Source organism: Molothrus ater, chromosome 3 (genome assembly GCF_012460135.2).
Source record: "Molothrus ater isolate BHLD 08-10-18 breed brown headed cowbird chromosome 3, BPBGC_Mater_1.1, whole genome shotgun sequence".
NCBI lineage: Eukaryota > Metazoa > Chordata > Aves > Passeriformes > Icteridae > Molothrus > Molothrus ater.
The window spans coordinates 106,864,139-106,883,872 of NC_050480.2; the positions used below are offsets into that span (position 1 = coordinate 106,864,139).

A 19,734-nucleotide genomic window follows, 5' to 3' on the forward strand; every position below is an offset into this window, starting at 1 on the left:
TTCCTCGCCCCATCCCCCCTCCAGAAATGTTGTGAAACGCTAGATCTCCGCACATTCTGGGGCATATTAAGGTGATACCGCGTTTCCGGTGCGCTTCTAATTTGAATGCGAAATTAGTCACGATCCAGTTGCGCATCTGCCCGCGTTGTGCGCACAGGGTGCCACAGATGCCTGCGGGCGCTCGCCGTGCGTGTCTGCACACGCGTGTGTCCCTGTTCCATGTCATCACACACGTGTGTCCCCTGTCCGTGTCTGCACACACGCGTGTGTCCCCCGTCCATGTCTGCACACACGCGTGTCTGTCCCCACTGTATGTCTGCACACACGTGTGTCCCCTGTCCGTATCTGCACACACGTGTGTCCCCCATCCGTGTCTGCAGACACGTGTGTCCCTGTTCTGTGTGTGCACACACGTGTGTCCCCCATCCATGTCTGCACACATGTGTGCTCTGTCCGTGTCTGCACACACGTGTGTCCGTCCCCCGTCCATGTGTGCACACACGTGTGTCCGCGGTCCATGTGTGCACACACGTGTGTCCCCCATCCGTGTCTGCACACACGTGTATCCTGTTCATGTGTGCACACACGCGTGTCCCCGTCCGGGAGCATCTCGCCTCCGTGTGCGTGCGCGGATCCCGCCTGCGGTGGGCACAGATACCCCATAATCTCCTCCGCACGGCCGCCCCTGCGTGCAGCTGTTGTTCACTGGGCTGTATCTAGAAACACACGGATCTTCCTACGGATTTCTGCACGCACGGGAGGGCAGAAACCCCAGAATAATACGTCATCTCGATTTCCCGTAAAGAAGCGTGCAGATTAGCTGTCCGAAAAGGAAGGGGAGGAAAAAAAAAAAAAAAAGCGCCGCGTTGGAAATTTCTTGTTCATTCATAAATTATTTTGGTGTGTCAGGCTACTTGAAATGGCGATTGGCTGCTCCTGCCTGCTGCCAACCCCTTAAGGATCCGATGCGAAATTAGTAGCAAGAAAGCATGTAATTGACCGAGTCACGTGTGCGCAGGGGGCCAGAAACGGAGCGAGAGAGCCGGGGAAAAATCAAAAGAGGGAAAGCACATTAGACCATGCGAGCTAAATTTGCGATCGTTCAAAATCAGGATGTTAGATTAATGCAGAAGACCACTTCGATCCACAGGGAAAGTTTTCATCTCACGAGTTTGGAGCAGAGGGCCCGTGGGGCAACATGGCCGAAGGTTAATTTTCTTTTTCTATTGTTTTACTATGATTTTCGCTCGCTCGCTCTCTCCCCCTCTCCCCCCCTCCCCCCACCCTTTTTTAACCCAACTATGCATTACCCCTTTTTAGCAGCTCGCGCAAGGGGGCTTTCTCCAAACCCATTGTTACCCAGCTCAGAAACTGTTCCGTACCGCCCACACCGATTCACAACTTGAAAAGCTTTCAGGGGGCTATTGTTTGAATTGTTCCTGTTTGATTAAGCACAGTTGCAGTGGTGGGATGAGAAAACGGCCGTACACCTGTCCCAACTTTAATCGAAAGTTTATTCCAAGGAGGGATGGATACACGGTGGAAAATAGTGGTTTCGGCGCTGCATGTGCAATAACCAGTTGTGCAATCTACCCAATTTTGCTCATTCTCTCTCCTCCACCCCTCCTCGGCCGGCCTCCCCCCTCGCCCCCCCGGTCCTGCGCCTTGCGAGGAGAGACTAATTGGGCTGAGAATTTCTCTTGAGAAATGGGATCGGTCTTAAACCAGCAATATTCAAGTAAAGTATCGCGTTCCGTGCTGTAATGTGGCTGAAAGATGGAGTTAAATGGAAAAATACACGTATGTACAGAAACGTGGGCTGCCCTGGGCTCAGAGAGAGGGAGAGCCTCCGTGCGCAGTGTTTCCTCTCTGTAACCTCCGGTGATTTAATTTTTTTACGTATTTTGGGGAAAAGGTTGTTTATTTTAGGATTTAGGAAAAATACGCACTTTTCACCGTTTGCTTTTTTGATTTTGTTTTGTTCGCCCCCCTTTTTTTTAATTTTTTTTTTAAAACCCCGTTCCGTTTGTAGTAAGTCCTTTATACAGCGGCAAAAGGATGTTACCAGAATTTAACTCTTTGCTTTGCATCTTGTCCCTCTCTTCCTTCTTTTTCTCCCCCCTTCCCCCCCACACCCCCCGCCTTTCCCTCTACCTCAGCAGGGGCGAGTAAAGGTGGAGACGAACCCGGGAAGTTGCCGGAGCAGGAAGAAGAAGAGGAATCCCAGGTTTTGCACGGAACCGGCCATTGCAAATGGTTCAATGTGAGAATGGGATTCGGGTTCATCTCCATGAGCAACCGAGAGGGAAGCCCCTTGGAGTCTCCAGTTGATGTCTTTGTACACCAAGTAAGACCCGTTTTTGTCTTCCATCTCAGCCTGCCACATTTGGTTGAGCTCAGTGGGGCTCCGGTTTTATGTGAAGAGAAGTAACCTATTTTTTCTAGGTATTTAAGTACATCTGTAGTTAAAGAGTTGCCTTAGGTAGTGGTTTTGTTGGCAGTGTACAATTTGAGTAAATAAGGTCGTTAGATTGTGCTTGGTCTCTGTGGCTGGTGATTTGTGCAAGGGTATAATGTTTCTTCATATCTTCCTCCTTGGCTGGAAAAGTCTCCTGTGGTTTTTATTTATTTTCAAATGTCACACTTTTTAACAAGGTTTATCATTTGTCACCAGACTGATCAGGAGCAGATATGCCTTTCCTTGGAAACTGTTTAAAATTAAGCTGGGAAAAGGATAAATAAATGTCGGGTTTCATTCAGATAACATTTGAGTACAGTTTTAAACGGTTTACTTGTAAACCTCAAATTACTTTTTAAAAGCTCATCTGAGATTAGTTAGTGAAATTAAGACATAATTATAGTGTTATTTTGCAGTAATTCAGACCTGAGAGTGTCCCTGTGGTGATACTCTGAAGCGTGTATGTGGTTTGGTTGGTTGATTTTTAATTATTCCTTTCTAGAGAATAAAAAAAGGAGTAACTATTAAGTATTCAGACCAAAAGCTGTCTCTGTAAGGCTGTTGGGTAGACAAGGGGTGTATGGTCCATGGTTTTAATTTTAAGCAGCATGGTTGGTTTCGTGTTTTGAATGTGGAAACTGGTATGAATGCCTTCATGTTAAACGAGTTACAGATGCAAAATAGGTATGAAATTATGAGGGAACTTTTTTTGAGACCTGTACTGAGGTTTGTGAAGAAGACCTTCCCTGGTCCTTCTGTAAGTCTCCAGTTGCAACAATGCTATTTTGAATTTCACCCATCTCCTCTGTGATCAGGGAAGAGAAGAGAGCTCTCAGGTAAAGAGACCATTTTGGGGTTGGCTAGGGCCATGTTAGGGAGGCAAAAGGCATCTTTTTACACTTTTTACGTGGCTGTCCGCTTGCTATGACGTCTGCAATGACGGTGAAGGGGCTGTTCCATGGTTATAGAGTGACTCCCTTTTCACTGTGCTTTTGGTGGCCCGGCTTTATTCTGCAGTAACTTTATCAGGCTTTTTTAAATCATACACCTTTGATTAGGTTAGTCAAAAGGTGGCTGAAACTTCTGCAGAAAGTGCTGCTGTGGCCTGTTGCCTTGCAGTGCAGGGTGGGGTGGATTTCTGTCCTGGTGCCTTACACACACGTGCCCTTGCACCCAAGGGTCTGCGCTCCAGTACAGCTGCTTGCATTTGAAATTATGTACAAAGCATAGAATCCAGTAGTGAACTCACTAAATTCCTACACTTCCTGCTTTGTACTGGCATATAAGCTGCCCCCTCTTTGCTGCTGCTTTTTCTCTTTAGAACTGAATGAATGAAACACTTATCAAAGAAGGAGCAGTCTTCCTCCTTTTCCCCTCTTCTTCCCTTCTTTGTATATTAAGTCACGAAGTTGCTCTGTGCAGTTCTATAAATTTACTTTAAAGATAAAACTCCCTCTTTCTTAATGTAATTTTGTTTTAATATATGTAATTTTTTTGCTTCTTGAATAGTAGAAGAAAAATATTTAAAACATAGCAGTGCTGTTAATAAAAAACACATTTGGAAACAAAGATATTCTTAGAGCTATGGAAATAGAGAAGTATTGAACTGCATGATAACCTGATACATTTAAGTAATACTAGACAAGGTTTTCGGTTTCATAATGGAAAGTAGTCATAGAAAATAATAAAGTAGTAGTAAATTTGAAGGTCTCTATTGACTTGTGTTCCCTAAAGGAAGGGAAGAGAAGGAAATGTTAGACAAGTTTGTTTATTACAGTTTAATAATCTACAACTTATCCATACCCTTGGGTTTCTAAGACAATCACAGTGTAAAATGCAGTGAAAAATACCATGTTTCATTGCATGTTAACTGTGTGCCTCTGTCATTTTGAGTTTACTTAGAGATATGTCTTACTGAGTGAAGTTATTATTAGTATTTTGCAATGAATTGCTCTTGCAGCAAAGAAAGTATGGCTCACATCATTTTCATTCTGATGAAATCTAAGGTGTATATATATAAACTTCATGGTGACATGAATCTTGTTTCTATCAGTTTTCTGTGTAATGTAACAGAGAGGACTACTGTCTGTTGTGTTTCAGAGAACATTTTAGAGAACTGATATTGCTGCATAGAATGCTTTGTTAGCTAACTAGCTGACCAGTTCAAACAGTAGCATCCAGAGCATAAAAATGTCTTTAATTCTGTAATGTTATTTAATGCTCCTGCTTGTACAACAGTCTGTTGCCTGAGCAGTGGTTGGACCCTATTCCTCTTAGTTTCTTTAATTTGAAAAAAGTTTGTCATGTCAAGGGTCCTTTTCAAGGCAAAGATGTTAGTTTATTAATCTCTTGAAACAAAACCCTACTGTTCAAAACTGCTTTGAAAACACTTCACCATTTAAGTGTGTGCAGGTAGTGTTGCATGCATTCATTTGCTCTTTCTGCAGTGTTTGTAGCTAATAGTATAATTTTATAGAATTAAGCAGTGTGAGCAAGGGAGAGAAGCTTCTAGTTTACTTAAAGTCCTGTCAAAGCTAGCTTGAACCCAACAAAAGTATTTTTACTTTCTTATCTTACCTTTTTTTGGTGAGGTAATGCCCAGTTTCTGAGATCTTGCTATGAGCAAAAACTTACATTATGTCAAGTCAAAATTCCTGTAATAGTTTAAGCTCATTATACCCAGACTTTTGAGCTTGCAATAAATAATTTTGCTTTCGTCTTGGAGTTCCCCCTTAGCTATGTGTGGATTATAGTCACATTTTTCTAAAGTCACTGCTTTGCTAATTGCATACATTGATATATTTTTAGAGGACCATGCTTTTGTTTGGACTTCTCTTCCCCTTCACCCAATGAAAGTCCTATTCACGAAACAGCTGCAGTATTGAGTTTTTAACCCTGCCTTTTAATTCCTTCCTTTGGTGTTAATCATTTCGATTGATCTCCTCTGAACTACCTTCAGACTGTTGTTACCCCTCTGGTAATGAAGTACCTAGAGCTGGATGCATTATTTAAGGTAGAAACACGTCAGCCATTATATATGTGCATCTGTGTGTCTACAGTGTAATTTGGTACACTTACACACATCCAGTCTTTCCTTTTTTAGCTCTATTCTGATGCAGCTTATATATTTAAATCTTGTGTTTGAGTCATTCAGGGTCATATAAAAATTATGAGCCCTAAAAACAATTTGATTTTTTGAACAGAAGCCATGCTCAGTGCAGCAATGTGCCAAGTCAATTCTGTTTCTTCTGAAAAAAAAATTGAAGAGTAGCAATGATAGTCCTTTGTAACCTTTTCAAAGCCAAGGACTGTGCACCTTACTGAGTTTGGCTCAATATTATTATATGCTCTCTGTAAGTTACCATGGAATGAATCATACAGCTTGTTTCTCTTTTGTGATGTGAATTCTGAACCTAGTTAAGTGTGAGTGGCTCTTATTAAATTTTAGACGAAGTTCTGTTTGTCAAAGGGTAAAGCATAAAGCAGACTGGAGAGGTGAAATGAGGGAAACCTTTTGTGGTGCACATGAATAAAGGTCTTCAGTGCAAAGAACTCAGAAGAGCTGAAGTTCTCATAGAATCAGAAAAGGATAATGTTTGTTACATTTATTTTTTTGCACATTCAAAATTAGACAACTTAAATATGTACTACTTCTTTTGGATGCTGGCAGTAAGGCAAAAATGCTGTACACACTTTGTACAGACTAAGGTAGAAACAAGTCCTTTTTCCTTTGCTTAGTGTGGAGCACAGATGTTAAAGATGATCATGAGCTGTAGGGTGCTGAATGTAAACAGATGCAATTAAATTCATGTTTGTGAGTATTCAGGGTTAAGAATTTTTGTCTGTTTCTCAATAATGGAATGGATTGTTCAGTTTAGATGGAGTTTGTTGGGACCTTGCTCTGTAGTCCAAAATTCTTACCACAATAAGGGATTGATACAATATTTCTGAACTGGGACCTTAAATACAATCATTCTTTGGGATCCTCTTTTATGAGATGGGGAGAGGAAGGAAGGGAGGAGCAGCATGTAGGAGCTGGTGTATTTTGTCTTCTCATTAAAAGGAGCATAGTTGGCTTGAAATTTTTCACTTTCATCTGAACTTTCTTACTGTTACTGCAAAATTTGATTAAAATGGAAAACACCCTTTTTTCTTGCATTGAATCCTTTTATACTGTACTATCATTTGTGTATTATAAAGATTGCTCTTACTGTTTCAAGTACCTATAACAAAATAAGGAGGAAAAATTATTGAGACCATTTTGATTGTAAACAGAAGAATAAATGGAAAATGAGACATATAAGCAGCATCTGAACAGTCTTTTCCCTTAATGCGACCAACTATCCTTTTCAAGGATGAATCAGATGCCTGTTCCTTTAATTCCTAGTTTTTAGGCACAGCTGAACTACTTTTTCTATGGCAGAGTAGGGCATGACATTATACACTCAATGCTGACTTTCTTATATTGTGAGCTCACGTGATCCTGTGCTTTTTCAAGGATGCATTCATTCTTTCATCTAGCATACCTTTTTCATTTTTGTTTTATTGGGAGCCTTTAAAAACTACTTAATTGCTCAGGATAACTGGAAGTCCTGGGCAAGCAAGTGGGATCAGTATTTCATTGCTCCTTGTGTTTAATATGACTGTTGGGTCATAGGTGTGCCTGTTTGGAGTATAGAAGTCCCCAGGCAGAATGTGCTTTTACAGACTTCTCGTCTTTGACTTCTGCTGGGGACCAGGCAAGCCCAGTCCTAATCAAAACAAAAGTGGCTAGCAGGATTTAGGGAGGGAGGCTGAGGAAGGAAGTGTGTCTGCAGTGAGCATGTGTGGGGAAGATCCGGCAGGGATCAGCCACGGGTGTCCAAGTCCGCTCAGCAGCCTCTGCACTGAGTGTAGTGTCCAAATGGGATGGAGCTGCCAGAGACCCAGAGCCAGGCTTTGGCACTCACCAGCTGGGCTGCAGCATGCAGAGAAATGATGGGGACCACTGATTGTGCTGTGGAGTGCTACAGCAGTTTGGGATTTTTCTTTTTTAAATTTTGAAAAATTTGTTTTGGCTACTAATTATTGTATGAGTTAGCATGGTGTATGGACACATAGATGGCAAAATACTTCACTGACAGCTTGATGGTTTAAGATGGTTGTCTGAAGAAACTTGTAATTTGGTTAGTTGAGTTATGGACCTGCCATCTTCTTAATCTTCCATATTTCATCTATTTACATCTAACCCAAACACTGTAGTAAATTGTTACTAGTAAACTCTTATTAGTGTTTAAGTGAATGGCAGCACCATTAAACCTAAGTGATGTTGAATCAGATCAGACTTGGCTGAAGAGTTTTAAACCTTTGCATGTTGACAAGTAGAAATCAGAAGTGGCCCAAAGGCAGAGGGTTGCAGTGGGACAACTTTGTTTGAAGAGGTATTTCCCTCTTTGGCAGAGCAGTAAATGCACCCTTTCCAGAGCAGGCTATCCTCCTTTTCTCCAAGACTGAGGAAGTTGTGCACAGGGGTTGGGATACTGGAAGGAAGAGGATATTTTGTCTGGGGCACAAACATAAGATATCAAAGCAGATGTATGAACCAAAGCTAAAAGGAAATGAATTGTCAAATTGCGAAAAATGTTGTTATTGTTGCTTGTTCTGGTTTGCAACTACATTACCAAGGCACATTTAGAACCATCCAGAGTTTTGTTTCACAAAGTATACTCCCATGTAAATATTGTTTGAGTCATCTTCCTTAAGTAACCCACTGCAGTAAAGGCCTGCCATATTTCCCCACTAATTATCAACAGAAGCAAAATTCGGCCCACCAGTTTCTACAAAGGTATATAAAAGTGACTATGAAAGTGTCATTTAAGAATGATCCTAGGAACTAGAAACTAGATGGTAAAGACCATTTATGGTGCTTTTTAAAACCAACACAAATAAATAAGGATGTACTGTTTAAATTTTTAATTCCCTGTATGTAGGAGTGCTTTTTTTGCCTTTTAAAAACCAGCTGAAAGTAACCAGGACTGTTAGAGGTATTGTGTGATGCTTGGCTCTTTTTAAAGGACAGTTCTTCAGGACAGATTGGGACTGGCTTTTGCCTGATGGATATCACTGGTGAAAGCAGTGAATCCTTAAATTGCTTTTACATCAGCAGAGTATCACTGAACACCTCTGCATGGAAGGTGGGGAAGCCTATTCAGTTGAAGAAACTGGTGTCCATGCTTTTCCTCAGGTTAGTCTGGCTGGTTCTGACTTAAAATGGAGGGGGGGTTTAACTCCTTGAGAGATGGCTAAAGGGAATTCCACACCTCACTCCAGAGATGGCTTGGCTGCTTGGGGAGCAGCTGTGGACCTTGCTGCAAGTGTCACAGCCTGCTGTGTTATGGAAAACTGGCAGTGAATTTGGTTTTTTCTGAACATGCAAGGCTGTATCATGCAGCAGGTTCAGCAGCTGCTCTGCAAGCAGCTGAACAAGGCTTTGCAGTAGCAGTGTGGGGTGAATAGGTGGAGGCTTAAACTCCTACAGCCACCCTTCTCAGTGGGAATTCTATGGAGATGACTTTTCCATTTGGCAGCAGTGCCACTGCCTCAGTAAGTTTCAAGAGCTTTTGCATCACTCCTCATGTTGGACTATGATAAGTGCTTGTGGGGCTGCATTGCAGATTCAGCTGGGGAAGTGTTCAGGTTTGTATCTGATTTTTGTATCATTTTTCATAGCAGAGAATCCCCATGCTCCCCACAAATAAGGGTGGGCAGTGTTGGCACCATGGAAGGGTGGCCGAGGGTGCAATCCAGCAGCAGCCAGGGTGAGGTGGAGGTATTGGAGGAAAGAGCTGGAAGCTGCTCTGACAGAAATGTGATGTATGGAACTGCAGTCTCCTGGTGCAAAATAGCAGAGTTCTTGTGTTGCCACCTTCAGCTGGGGATGGAGAGACAACAAAAGTGATAATGACTCTTCAAGGAAAAGGGCATTTGAGGTATTGGCATGAGAGTACAAGCATCTGAGCTCTCTTTGGAAGTGAAATGTTCCAGGACTCTTTGTGTCACACTACAGTCTTCCAGTTTCTCTTTTTCTTGTTTAGAGATTACAGTTCAGAGGTGGCACTGAAATATATTGATTGCAGTTTTTTAAAAGCACTATTTATAAGGCAGACAAAAAAAATCAGGGAAACTTTGATACATGTAAATAATATGGGGGCTTTTTCTTCATAAATAAGCATGTTTACAGGGCATATACATAATAATTTGGATAGATCATTTTAGCAGATAGGTGAGGTCTTAGTGAAATTAATTGATAATCTGGAAAGTACAGCTCCTTAATTATTCCATATGTATGGAATTTCAACTTTGAAAATTAACTATATCAAAGCATTTGAGATTATTTGTCTGAGTTTTTAGAATATTCTTATTCTATTATCAGTGCAGGAGCCAAGAAAATCACACAGTTTCTATTCCAAAATTCTGATCTGGTGCTAGAATTGCATTTTTTGGAAGGAAGAAGGCTGAAAAGCTTGGATTAATTTTCTAGCATCATAAATTAATATTTTCACTGGTTAAAATTTTTTAACACATAAAATCTGAGTAAAGGCATATGTAATCAATATTTGGAGTATATGAATTTATCTACAAAATCAAAGTAATATTTCATGACTATAACAGATCTTGTGCACTCTCAGAAAATGCTAATGTTGTTATTACATTCATAAATATGTAATTCTCATCAATTTAGCTGATAGTGGCTTTCCCATCAAAGATAATCTGTTCCCAGAGAGGCCTTCTTTTAATTAGCCATGCTAATTTATAGGTATGCAGTGCTGAGAGAATTTCTTTTTCTTGATTATTTTTATTATAGTGCCACGTGAGGCTACTTTAACATTTGTGTTACAGCTCTCTGTTTATGGTCATATAAATACATGGCCCGAAATAAACCCTGGTCTGAGACTGAGAATAAAAGTGATAGCCATTGTGTTCCTTAACAAGACCAAAATAAGCATAATTTTGTAGTTTTTTCAAAGTACAGGTGTCTTTAAAATCCCTAAATTGTGCACATGGGCTATAATTTTAAAAATATTTTATTTCATTTTACAACTGTGTTTTGCAAGGTGGTAATCAAAACCTTGGTTAGCTTTATGAGCCATTTGTAATAATACAATCTTAGGGGAAATAAGGGGGTTTAAAAAGCCTCTGCTGACCATGTGTAATAATTTGTAAATATTCTTAGACTCATTGTACTGGAAATACTAGAAGTATATAAAAATAGTAGTATCAAACATACCCAATAGACCCAAGCTGACTTCTCTAGATGTTGGATTAGACCCCAAACTGCATCCTGTATTTAAAATATATATTATCTCGCCCAGTTTAATTACCTGGTCTAAGACATGCAGATTATACATCCTGAGAATCAGTCATTTTTGACATAAAGTGGAATAAGATCCAAGAATTATTTACAAACTTGTTTGCTGCCCTCTTCCCCAGATATTAAACACGATTAAACACCTCTTCCTTAATGCAATGAAATTATGACATCCCTTCCCTTCTTGTTGCCTACAGACCTGGTGGGCCCAATTCTGCTCAGTATTCTCTCGTGAATATAGGTCCTACTGACCTGTAAAACTTAGAAGTGGGTGTTAAGACTCTTACATGAATGTTTTTACTGAAACTCTGTGGTTCACAGGCTTTTGTTTTCATAAGGCTGTAAGTGTGCATTTTGTGCTCAGAAATGATCTGAGCTGTTCCTGTACAGCGCCTAAAATGTAGGGTTGTAAACAGGATTTGGGTTACTGTTGCATAATTAAAAGTTGACTAAAAGTGATACAACTTGTCGAGTTCATGCATACATACTATGTTATGTTTGTAATTTGTATACACTTTTCATGGTATGCTACTTCTTTCCTACTGTGAATGTGTAATATTTAATGTCTTACCTAAATTCACCTGGCCACACATCTACCAGTCTGCTCTGATGCTAAGATATAATATAATACTAATATGATAATGTGTTTTTTTTACATCTTCGTGTTGAAAAATTGCTCAGTCCCAAATAAGTTCCTCACAGTAGGAGAAAGTGGGAGAAGTACGTGAGATACTCCCAGTGTGGGAAAGAGCCCCCAGTGTGGGCACAGGCAGGTTCTGTTGGAGGTGAGTGCAGTTGTGAATGTGCCTTTGGGGTGCTGAACAGTTTCTGAGCCCCATGCAGGGCCTCTGATGTCTGGCAGGGCTGATGATGGGATGCAGTAGGTATTGGGAAATTTTTTTGAAAACCTTGTAACTTGCAGTGTTGCATATCTGTGTTGATGAGGAGGAGGATGGGAGTCCTGCTGGCTGGATCCTTTAGGATCTGTCTTCTTCCCAGGCCCTGGGGTTAGGGATGCAGAGGTACTACTCAGAGACAAGGGAGAGCACTGCCTGGTGGGGAGGAGGAAGTAGCTGAACCTTCTGCTCAGACAGGAGCAGGTGGACAGTTCACAGATTTGGAGGCGTTGTGTAATCCTCAAATATTTGTAAATGCAGTTAGTCAAAAAGTTTCCATTTTAACACAGTCCTCAACGGGTCTCCACTGCAGTGAATACATTCTCCTTTGGCTGTGCCAAATCTGCTTTGTTTGCCTGCTTTGTTGTTTGGTTTTGGAGGTTTGTGTGCCTATGTGTGTGTGTTAATTAAAGAAAGCATGTTACATTTGTAATGGCTGTTTTACATGAGTCAAAATCACATTTGTTCAATGTTTTCATGTAGCATGTTTTGCAGAAACTTTTTATTGGGTGGGAAATGTAGGGTGGAAGTGAACCCTGTAAGGAATGTGTGGTTTCTTGTGTAGGGGTCTGGGTGGGTCTGGCATGCAGGCTGATCTAAGGGCATCCTGTTTGTTGTGCGTGATTCTGGTTTAGAAAGTACTGCAACTTGGGAAAAAAAAGATGAAATAATTTCTACTGGATAATTTCTACTGAAATAATTTATTCTGGATGTGAAGCAGATGCATTAATAAACCAAGAAACTCTTCATTTCTGATACTGTAGAGAACTTTGCATGTCACCATTGACTTTACAGCACTAGCCACAATGAGAGGACTGTGGGATTGAATTGTAGAGAATAAGAGAGAGAAAGATTTTAAAGGTGCATTGTTAACATGAAAACAATATTCAAGATTTTTAGGCAGAAATATAGTAGATAAAATACAGATAATTTTATCTGAAGATAAAATTTTTGCTTAGACTTGCAGGAATAGGATTTTGTTAGTGTTAGTTCCTGCTTTTGCAAACACTAAATGGAGCAGTAATTACCACATCTTTCACTAAGGAGTGCTTAATTATCCTGGACTATAGTCTATTATCTACACTATGAAAATAGGTTATCAGATTCTCCTCTTATCAATGCCTTCTCTTCCTCAAGAATCAAAAAAAGATTTACAATATTCCAAAATACAATCAATTTGATTTGAAAATGTTTAAAATTATATAGATTCAAGACACTGATAGGGAAAGTCCCTTTAAATTTGATCTGTGCCTACATTGCCTTCAGTAGAAATTATTAAAGACTTCCATAAAAAATAAAAATGCATATTCCATTTTATATGTATTTACATTTAGTAACTACATTTTTCAAGAACGTGGATGCTTTTTAAATTAATCTGCAGTCTGCTTTGAGCAACATCTTTTTATGTTTGATAACGTAATTGGTAGATCCAGATTCCCTGAAGAATTTTCACATTAATTTTCACTAATTTATTTTAATTGAGCAATTACATATTTTCTTCAAATGGCAGATTAATTTATTCTTGCAGTATAGTTTCCTTTTTACTGAGGATAATGATAAGTAGTTTATTGGGAAATGATAGCCATAGTTCCATGCTTGTGTGGGTTTATTGTTAGTCTTCACACAGCACTTCTTCTTTGGATGATCATTCTTTAACTGGTGACAGCTGTAAATGGACTAAGATTAGACTGCTGAAGCAGCTACAGTTGGAGCATTTGGTGAAAGATGAATTATTTTTAGTGTTCATTATTAGATAGTATAATCAATGTTTAAGATTTTCTGTGATCCACATATTAATATCTTTTTAATGGGAATCAGTATATTTTAAAAAATTATATATAAAACACTAAAATGTTTTTATAGTTATAATTTGATTCCTTTTATCTGAATGTCCATTACAAGGGATCTAAGCCAGCACTGACCACAATAGGTGTCATGAAATGCACCTATTGTGTATTATATTCTCTTGAGTGAGCTAATGGCATAACATGGTTAATTTTGTTGCAGCATTTGTGGTTTCAGGATGATAAATATAATTTATTTGTTAAATTCTTAAAAACTGGTAAACCTTATCTTCGTTTCTGTTTTCTCCTTCCATCTGATGTGCATTTTGAAAGTACAGTATGTTTTATCGACATTTCAAGGACCAAATGTTACTAAGAGATGAAATGTTGAGCTGTATGAAGTCAGTGAAATAGTTGTCAAGGAGTTTCAGAGCATATACAGTTTGTCTCAATGATTTTTTATCTGATAGTTTCATTTGGGAGCTTAGATACTTAAACCAGAAAACCTTGATTAAATAAATGAAAGGGGGTTTTGTGTGTATAAGCTATCATTCAGTGGACTTGTTTTTTACTGTCTTTGTGGCAGCTTTGTAATCTTTAAAATGCCCCCAAAACTAATTATATAACAGTATTATTTGTATGAACTTATCATTCACAAATGGTCATCTGAGTATCTTGCAGCACATTCAGCAGGATCTTCATTATTTTAAGAGTAGCTGTGCCACTTTGTGGACAAGTTTGAAATTCCTGGCATTTCAGGTCTGAAAGAGGACTTGGCAGATAAAAATGTGTACTGATCCACAATTTTCTCCACTTACGTGAACACGTAGAAAATTTAGTACAGGATTTTTTTTTGTTACTGTTTAATTCCAGTGATTTAACTAAGTTAATCTGAATTTGTATGTCTTATGAGCACATTGTTCTGGGCACACTAACAACTAACTGCCAGATTTTTAAATACGGTGGACAAAAGAGCAAATCACTTCCTTTTATTAAATCTGTATGGAAGTAAATCATCAAGAGACATGCTAAATACAGAAGAAAGACATTAATACTTTCTTCCTTTAATAATTGGTTTGTTGAAAAATACTGATTACATTATTGTAAAATAACTTTTACACATTTATTAAACAAAATACTGTTGTGTCAAAAGCAGCTATTAAGATTTTGAAATGTGAAGGTTCCATTAATTTGACAAATTTTATCAAAAGCTTCTGGTAGCAATGTTGCTATTAAAATTTTATATTAAAAAGCCACATTCAAGCATTAAGGAATCAAATCAGAAGAATGAATTTTGAAATTATGCAAAAAACCCACAATGAAATATTCATTATGAATAGATGCTAATATAGGAAATACAAGATCCCTGAGATATCTGCATACAAGCGGTTGTTTTCATCTTGTACAGCATTCCTGCGTGTTTCAGGAAACAGGTTTAACAATGTAGGTCAGTTTGGATTCTGCCGGGCGGAGGAATGGCAGAGAGTGATGCAGACTTTAACCGCGGCTTTTACACTTGCCAGTTCCCTTCTGGATCAGTGCAGATCTGCAAGGGGCCAAAAGAAAAAATTCTGGGCCTTAATTTTTCTGCTCGCTGGCAAGATTTGCCAGTCAGCTGCTGACTTTGCTGCTCTGCAGTGGGCGCGGGGGGCGGAAAGCCTCCGCTCTGCTTTTCCTGCGGCGTGGATGTTGCGTTAATGGCGCGGTCAGTCGGGAATGCCGCAGGCAGGGCAGGTTGTTCCGGGGGATGGAGGCACCGCAGGATGGAGCTGGGTCCGGGTGGGCAGGATGGGGCTGGGTTTGGGTGGGCAGGGGGTGCTGGGTTCGGGTGGGCAGGATGGGGCTGGGTTTGGGTGGGCAGGATGGAGCTGGGTCCGGGTGGGCAGGATGGAGCTGGGTTTGGGTGGGCAGGATGGAGCTGGGTTTGAGTGGCAGGGGGTTCTGGGTTTGAGTGGGCAGGATGGAGCTGGGTTCGGGTGGGCAGGATGGAGCTGGGTTTGGGTGGGCAGGATGGAGCTGGGTTTGAGTGGGCAGGATGGAGCTGGGTTTGGGTGGGCAGGATGGAGCTGGGTTCGGGTGAGCAGGGGGTGCTGGGTTCGGGTGGGCAGGATGGAGCTGGGTTTAGGTGGGCAGGATGGAGCTGGGTTCGAGTGGGCAGGATGGAGCTGGGTTTGAGTGGGCAGGATGGAGCTGGGTTCGGGTGGGCAGGGGGTGCTGGGTTCGGGTTGGCAGGATGGAGCTGGGTTCGGGTGGGCAGGATGGAGCTGGGTTTGAGTGGGCAGGGGGTGCTGGGTTCGGGTGGGCAGGATGGAGCTGGGTTTGAGTGGGCAGGATGGAGCTGGGTTTGAGTGGGCAGGGGGTGCTGGGTTCGGGTGGGCAGGATGGAGCTGGGTTCGGGTGGGCAGGATGGAGCTGGGTTCAGGCGGGCAGGAGGGTGCTGGGTTCGGGTGGGCAGGATGGAGCTGGGTTCGGGTGGGCAGGGGGTGTTCGGGGCGCGGGTGCCGCGGCGGCGCCGAGGAGGGGCCGGGGCCTCCCTTGCGGCGCCCTCGGCTCCCCTGCCCGGCCCGGCTGCAGCGGGAGCCGCAGGAATTTGCCCCCTCCCGGCTCAGGTTGCAAGCCCCGAGCGAAGCGGGGAAGCGAGGGTCAGGGCTATTCATTGCCTATCGCTTCCTCGGGCCATTTATAACCTGCTCCTCCCTGAGCAGCTGACTGTGGTCCAAGGAAGTGATTGATATGAGAGATTCAAAGATTTTATTTCTCTCTAAATACGGTTTAAATGTTCGGTTTGTTTGTTTTATTTAAAAAAAGAAAGGGAAAAAAAGTTAATTTGGCACACGGTGCAGAGCTGGAAATGCTGATTAATATCTTTGAGGATCAAATTAATGATAGATCAAAACTGTCTGAAGGGCAGCACTGCTGGAACTCATGGGTTTAGTGCAGTGTGTGCCCATCTATCTCCCCACAGTGACACACAGTGCAGTGTGTGCCCATCTATCTCCCCACAGTGACACAGTGCAGTGTGTGCCCATCTATCTCCCCACAGTGACACACAGTGCAGTGTGTGCCCATCTATCTCCCCACAGTGACACACAGTGCAGTGTGTGCCCATCTATCTCCCCGCAGTGACACAGTGCAGTGTGTGCCCATGTCCCCACAGTGACACACAGTGCAGTGTGTGCCCATTTCCCTGCAGTGACACAGTGCAGTGTGTGCCCATGTCCCCACAGTGACACACAGTGCAGTGTGTGCCCATCTCCCCACAGTGACACAGTGCAGTGTGTGCCCATCTCCCCGCAGTGCAGTGTGTGCCCATCTCCCTGCAGTGCAGTGTGTGCCCATGTCCCCACAGTGACACACAGTGCAGTGTGTGCCCCATTTCCCCACAGTGACACACAGTGCAGTGTGTGCCCATCTCCCCACAGTGACACACAGTGCAGTGTGTGCCCATCTCCCCACAGTGACACAGTGCAGTGTGTGCCCATCTCCCCGCAGTGCAGTGTGTGCCCATCTCCCTGCAGTGCAGTGTGTGCCCATGTCCCCACAGTGACACACAGTGCAGTGTGTGCCCCATTTCCCCACAGTGACACACAGTGCAGTGTGTGCCCATCTCCCCACAGTGACACACAGTGCAGTGTGTGCCCCATTTCCCCACAGTGACACACAGTGCAGTGTGTGCCCATCTCCCCACAGTGACACACAGTGCAGTGTGTGCCCATCTCCCTGCAGTGCAGTGTGTGCCCATCTCCCCACAGTGACACGCAGCCTGCCCTCCACTGGGGTGCAGGTTTGGGACAAGCAGGGACAATCGCAGCTCCCTGTGCTGAAGGACCAGAATCACAGAATAGTTTGAGTTGCAAGGGATCCACAAAGATTGAGTCAACTTTTAGCCTTGCACAGGACATCCCCAAGAGTCACACCATGTGCCCAAGAGCCTTGTTCAAACACTTCTTGAATTCTGTCAGGCTTGGTGCTGTGACCACTTCCCTGAGGAGCCTGTTCCAGTGCCCAGCCATGCTCTGAGGGAAGAAACTTTTCCTGATAGCCAACCTAAACCTCCCCTGGCACAACTTCAGACCATTCCATCAGGTCCTGTCCCTGATTGCCAGAGAGAAGAGGCCAGTGCCCCTGATCTCTGAATCAGGGATGGGTATTCCATCAGCCATGGCCAGTCCTCCATCAGCCACAGGGCACACTGATACACAGGCAGTGTGAATAAAAGCTCTGTGCAGCAAACACTTTTCCCTGGAGCTTTGCCACCACTTTTCCCTGGAGCTTTGCCACTGTTTGTGGCAGCACTGTCCATGCTGAGGTGTGGAAGAAGCCGAGCTGGGGTTCATTGAGCCCTGCACCCTGCATTTCTCTGCCTGGCCCTCAGGAGCTGCCACACACCAAGATGGCAGCAGGGTGACATCAAGAACAACTTTGAAAAGAAATGCAGCCTCCCTTTCAGGAGCCATTTGTTTGCTTCATTGATGCTTGGAGGAAGAGTTAAACGTGGGTAGTCACAGAATCACAGAGTATTCTGAGTCAGAAGGGACCCACAGGTGACATCAAGTCCAGCTCTTCAGTGAATGCTCCCTATGGGGATCAGACCCCACAACCTTTGGGTTTATCATCACCCTGCTCTGACCAACTCAGCAAAGATGACAAAACATTGGGCACATCACAATTTTCTGTGACCTCACAGGCTTGCCTTCCTAATGATCCAAACAAATCATACTACTGAATACCACACCACCTTGAAGCAGTCATATTTACAGAAATATTTGAAAAGGAAAAAAATTTTAATAACAAATTATTCTCCTTGAATTGTTAGAACTTTTCAGTGATGTTTTACCTCATATCTTATATTTCTTTTTAACTTCTGAGTTTTGCAATGTGACAAGACAGAACTTTTGAAAAATATTCAGTGGAATTACCTGCTTTTGTTTATTTGGAAGGACAGCAAAGTCCTTCATGCTAAAAAGTCTTTCAACAAGATTAATGATTGCTGGATTCCAATCTTGCAAACACTTGTTCTTTAAAGTAAGACCTGTTCATGTAAATAAAGGTTTCAAGATTAGGACCTTAAATATGCAGCTTTTATAACTAAATGGTCTTCTGCTTTTGTCTGTCCTTGGGTGAAGTTCCACATGGACTTGATGGGATGTTTTTTCCTTGTGTTATGACTATAGCTTTACTACTTGAAAATACTTTTTTTGAAAAAAGAATTGGTGATCTATAGAATTTTTCTTTATAAAAAACTCAAAAAAATAGTGCATATACATACTTTATGTACTGTAGATGAAATATATATATTTCTTCACAACAACAGTTTTGCTCTAATGGAAATAAAGTCAAGCAATCTTTCCCAATGCAGGTCCCATTATGCTGGTTTTTCGGTCTCTGTGGGTGAGTTGTGCAAAGCTTTTACAAGTTTTCTGGCTGTAGTTTATAACAGCATAATTAAATCCAGTATTTTTTGCATTCCTAAATATAAAATGTACTTCCAGGCTGTCAGCAGTGTTTAATGATTCACCCCTCTGGGACAGCCTCTCCTATGGGATGAGTTTGGTGTAACGCCATTGACTGTGATGCATTTGTGTCACTTGCTCCTTCCTCCTCCATCAGAATCCCGCTTGTTGGAATCTCATGTTTTTTTCTGATAACGTTTTTTACTTGCAAACCATTTTTTTAGAAGCATATGTTATGAAAGGAGTTTTTACAGACAAACCTAAGGTTGCTTTGGTTGTTTCAAAATAGTGCAGGGATTAAAGGCTGCTTTACTTTTATTGCTGCCTTCAAATAGGTGGCACGTGCTTTTTGAAAGTGTTTTTCAAGCAGAAGTATTTAATGTTTCCAGTACAAAGTAAGTTGGTTTTCTGTAGTTTTAGTTAATCCATGTGTGCCTTCTATTTACATATTTTCAGCTAAACATATTGCTGTTTTACAAAATGTACAAAAATTTTTTTTTTAATATACACATTAGATAACAGGAATATTTTAATGATGTTTTGTGTGAAGTTAGCTACTTATTTTAACCTTTCTGTGTAAAATTCTTTGTCTGTTTCTAACATTAATGTTACATATTGCTTTTACAATGCCAAATGGGAGAAGTGCTTTTCACAAATCTCAAATCTTGGAGAGCCCAGTAATTGTCATTTCATACACCAGTGCATAATTACATTTGGTTGATAGACATTAAACTTTTCATTGCTGTTGCTGTGAGCGCTTGAATTATTCTGCATGGTTATTTTTAAACTAAGCAAG

General features: G+C 41.7%; 1 protein-coding gene across 1 annotated transcript in view; it reads left to right on the plus strand.

The window, feature by feature from the left end:
* Nucleotides 1-19,734, plus strand: part of LIN28B (lin-28 homolog B) — a 99,687-nt gene that overhangs the window by 15,001 nt on the left and 64,952 nt on the right. The window contains exon 3 of the mRNA XM_054514416.1: nt 2,163-2,347. Within this exon, the coding sequence (XP_054370391.1) occupies nt 2,163-2,347 (185 nt within the window). The remainder of the gene's footprint in view (nt 1-2,162; nt 2,348-19,734) is intronic.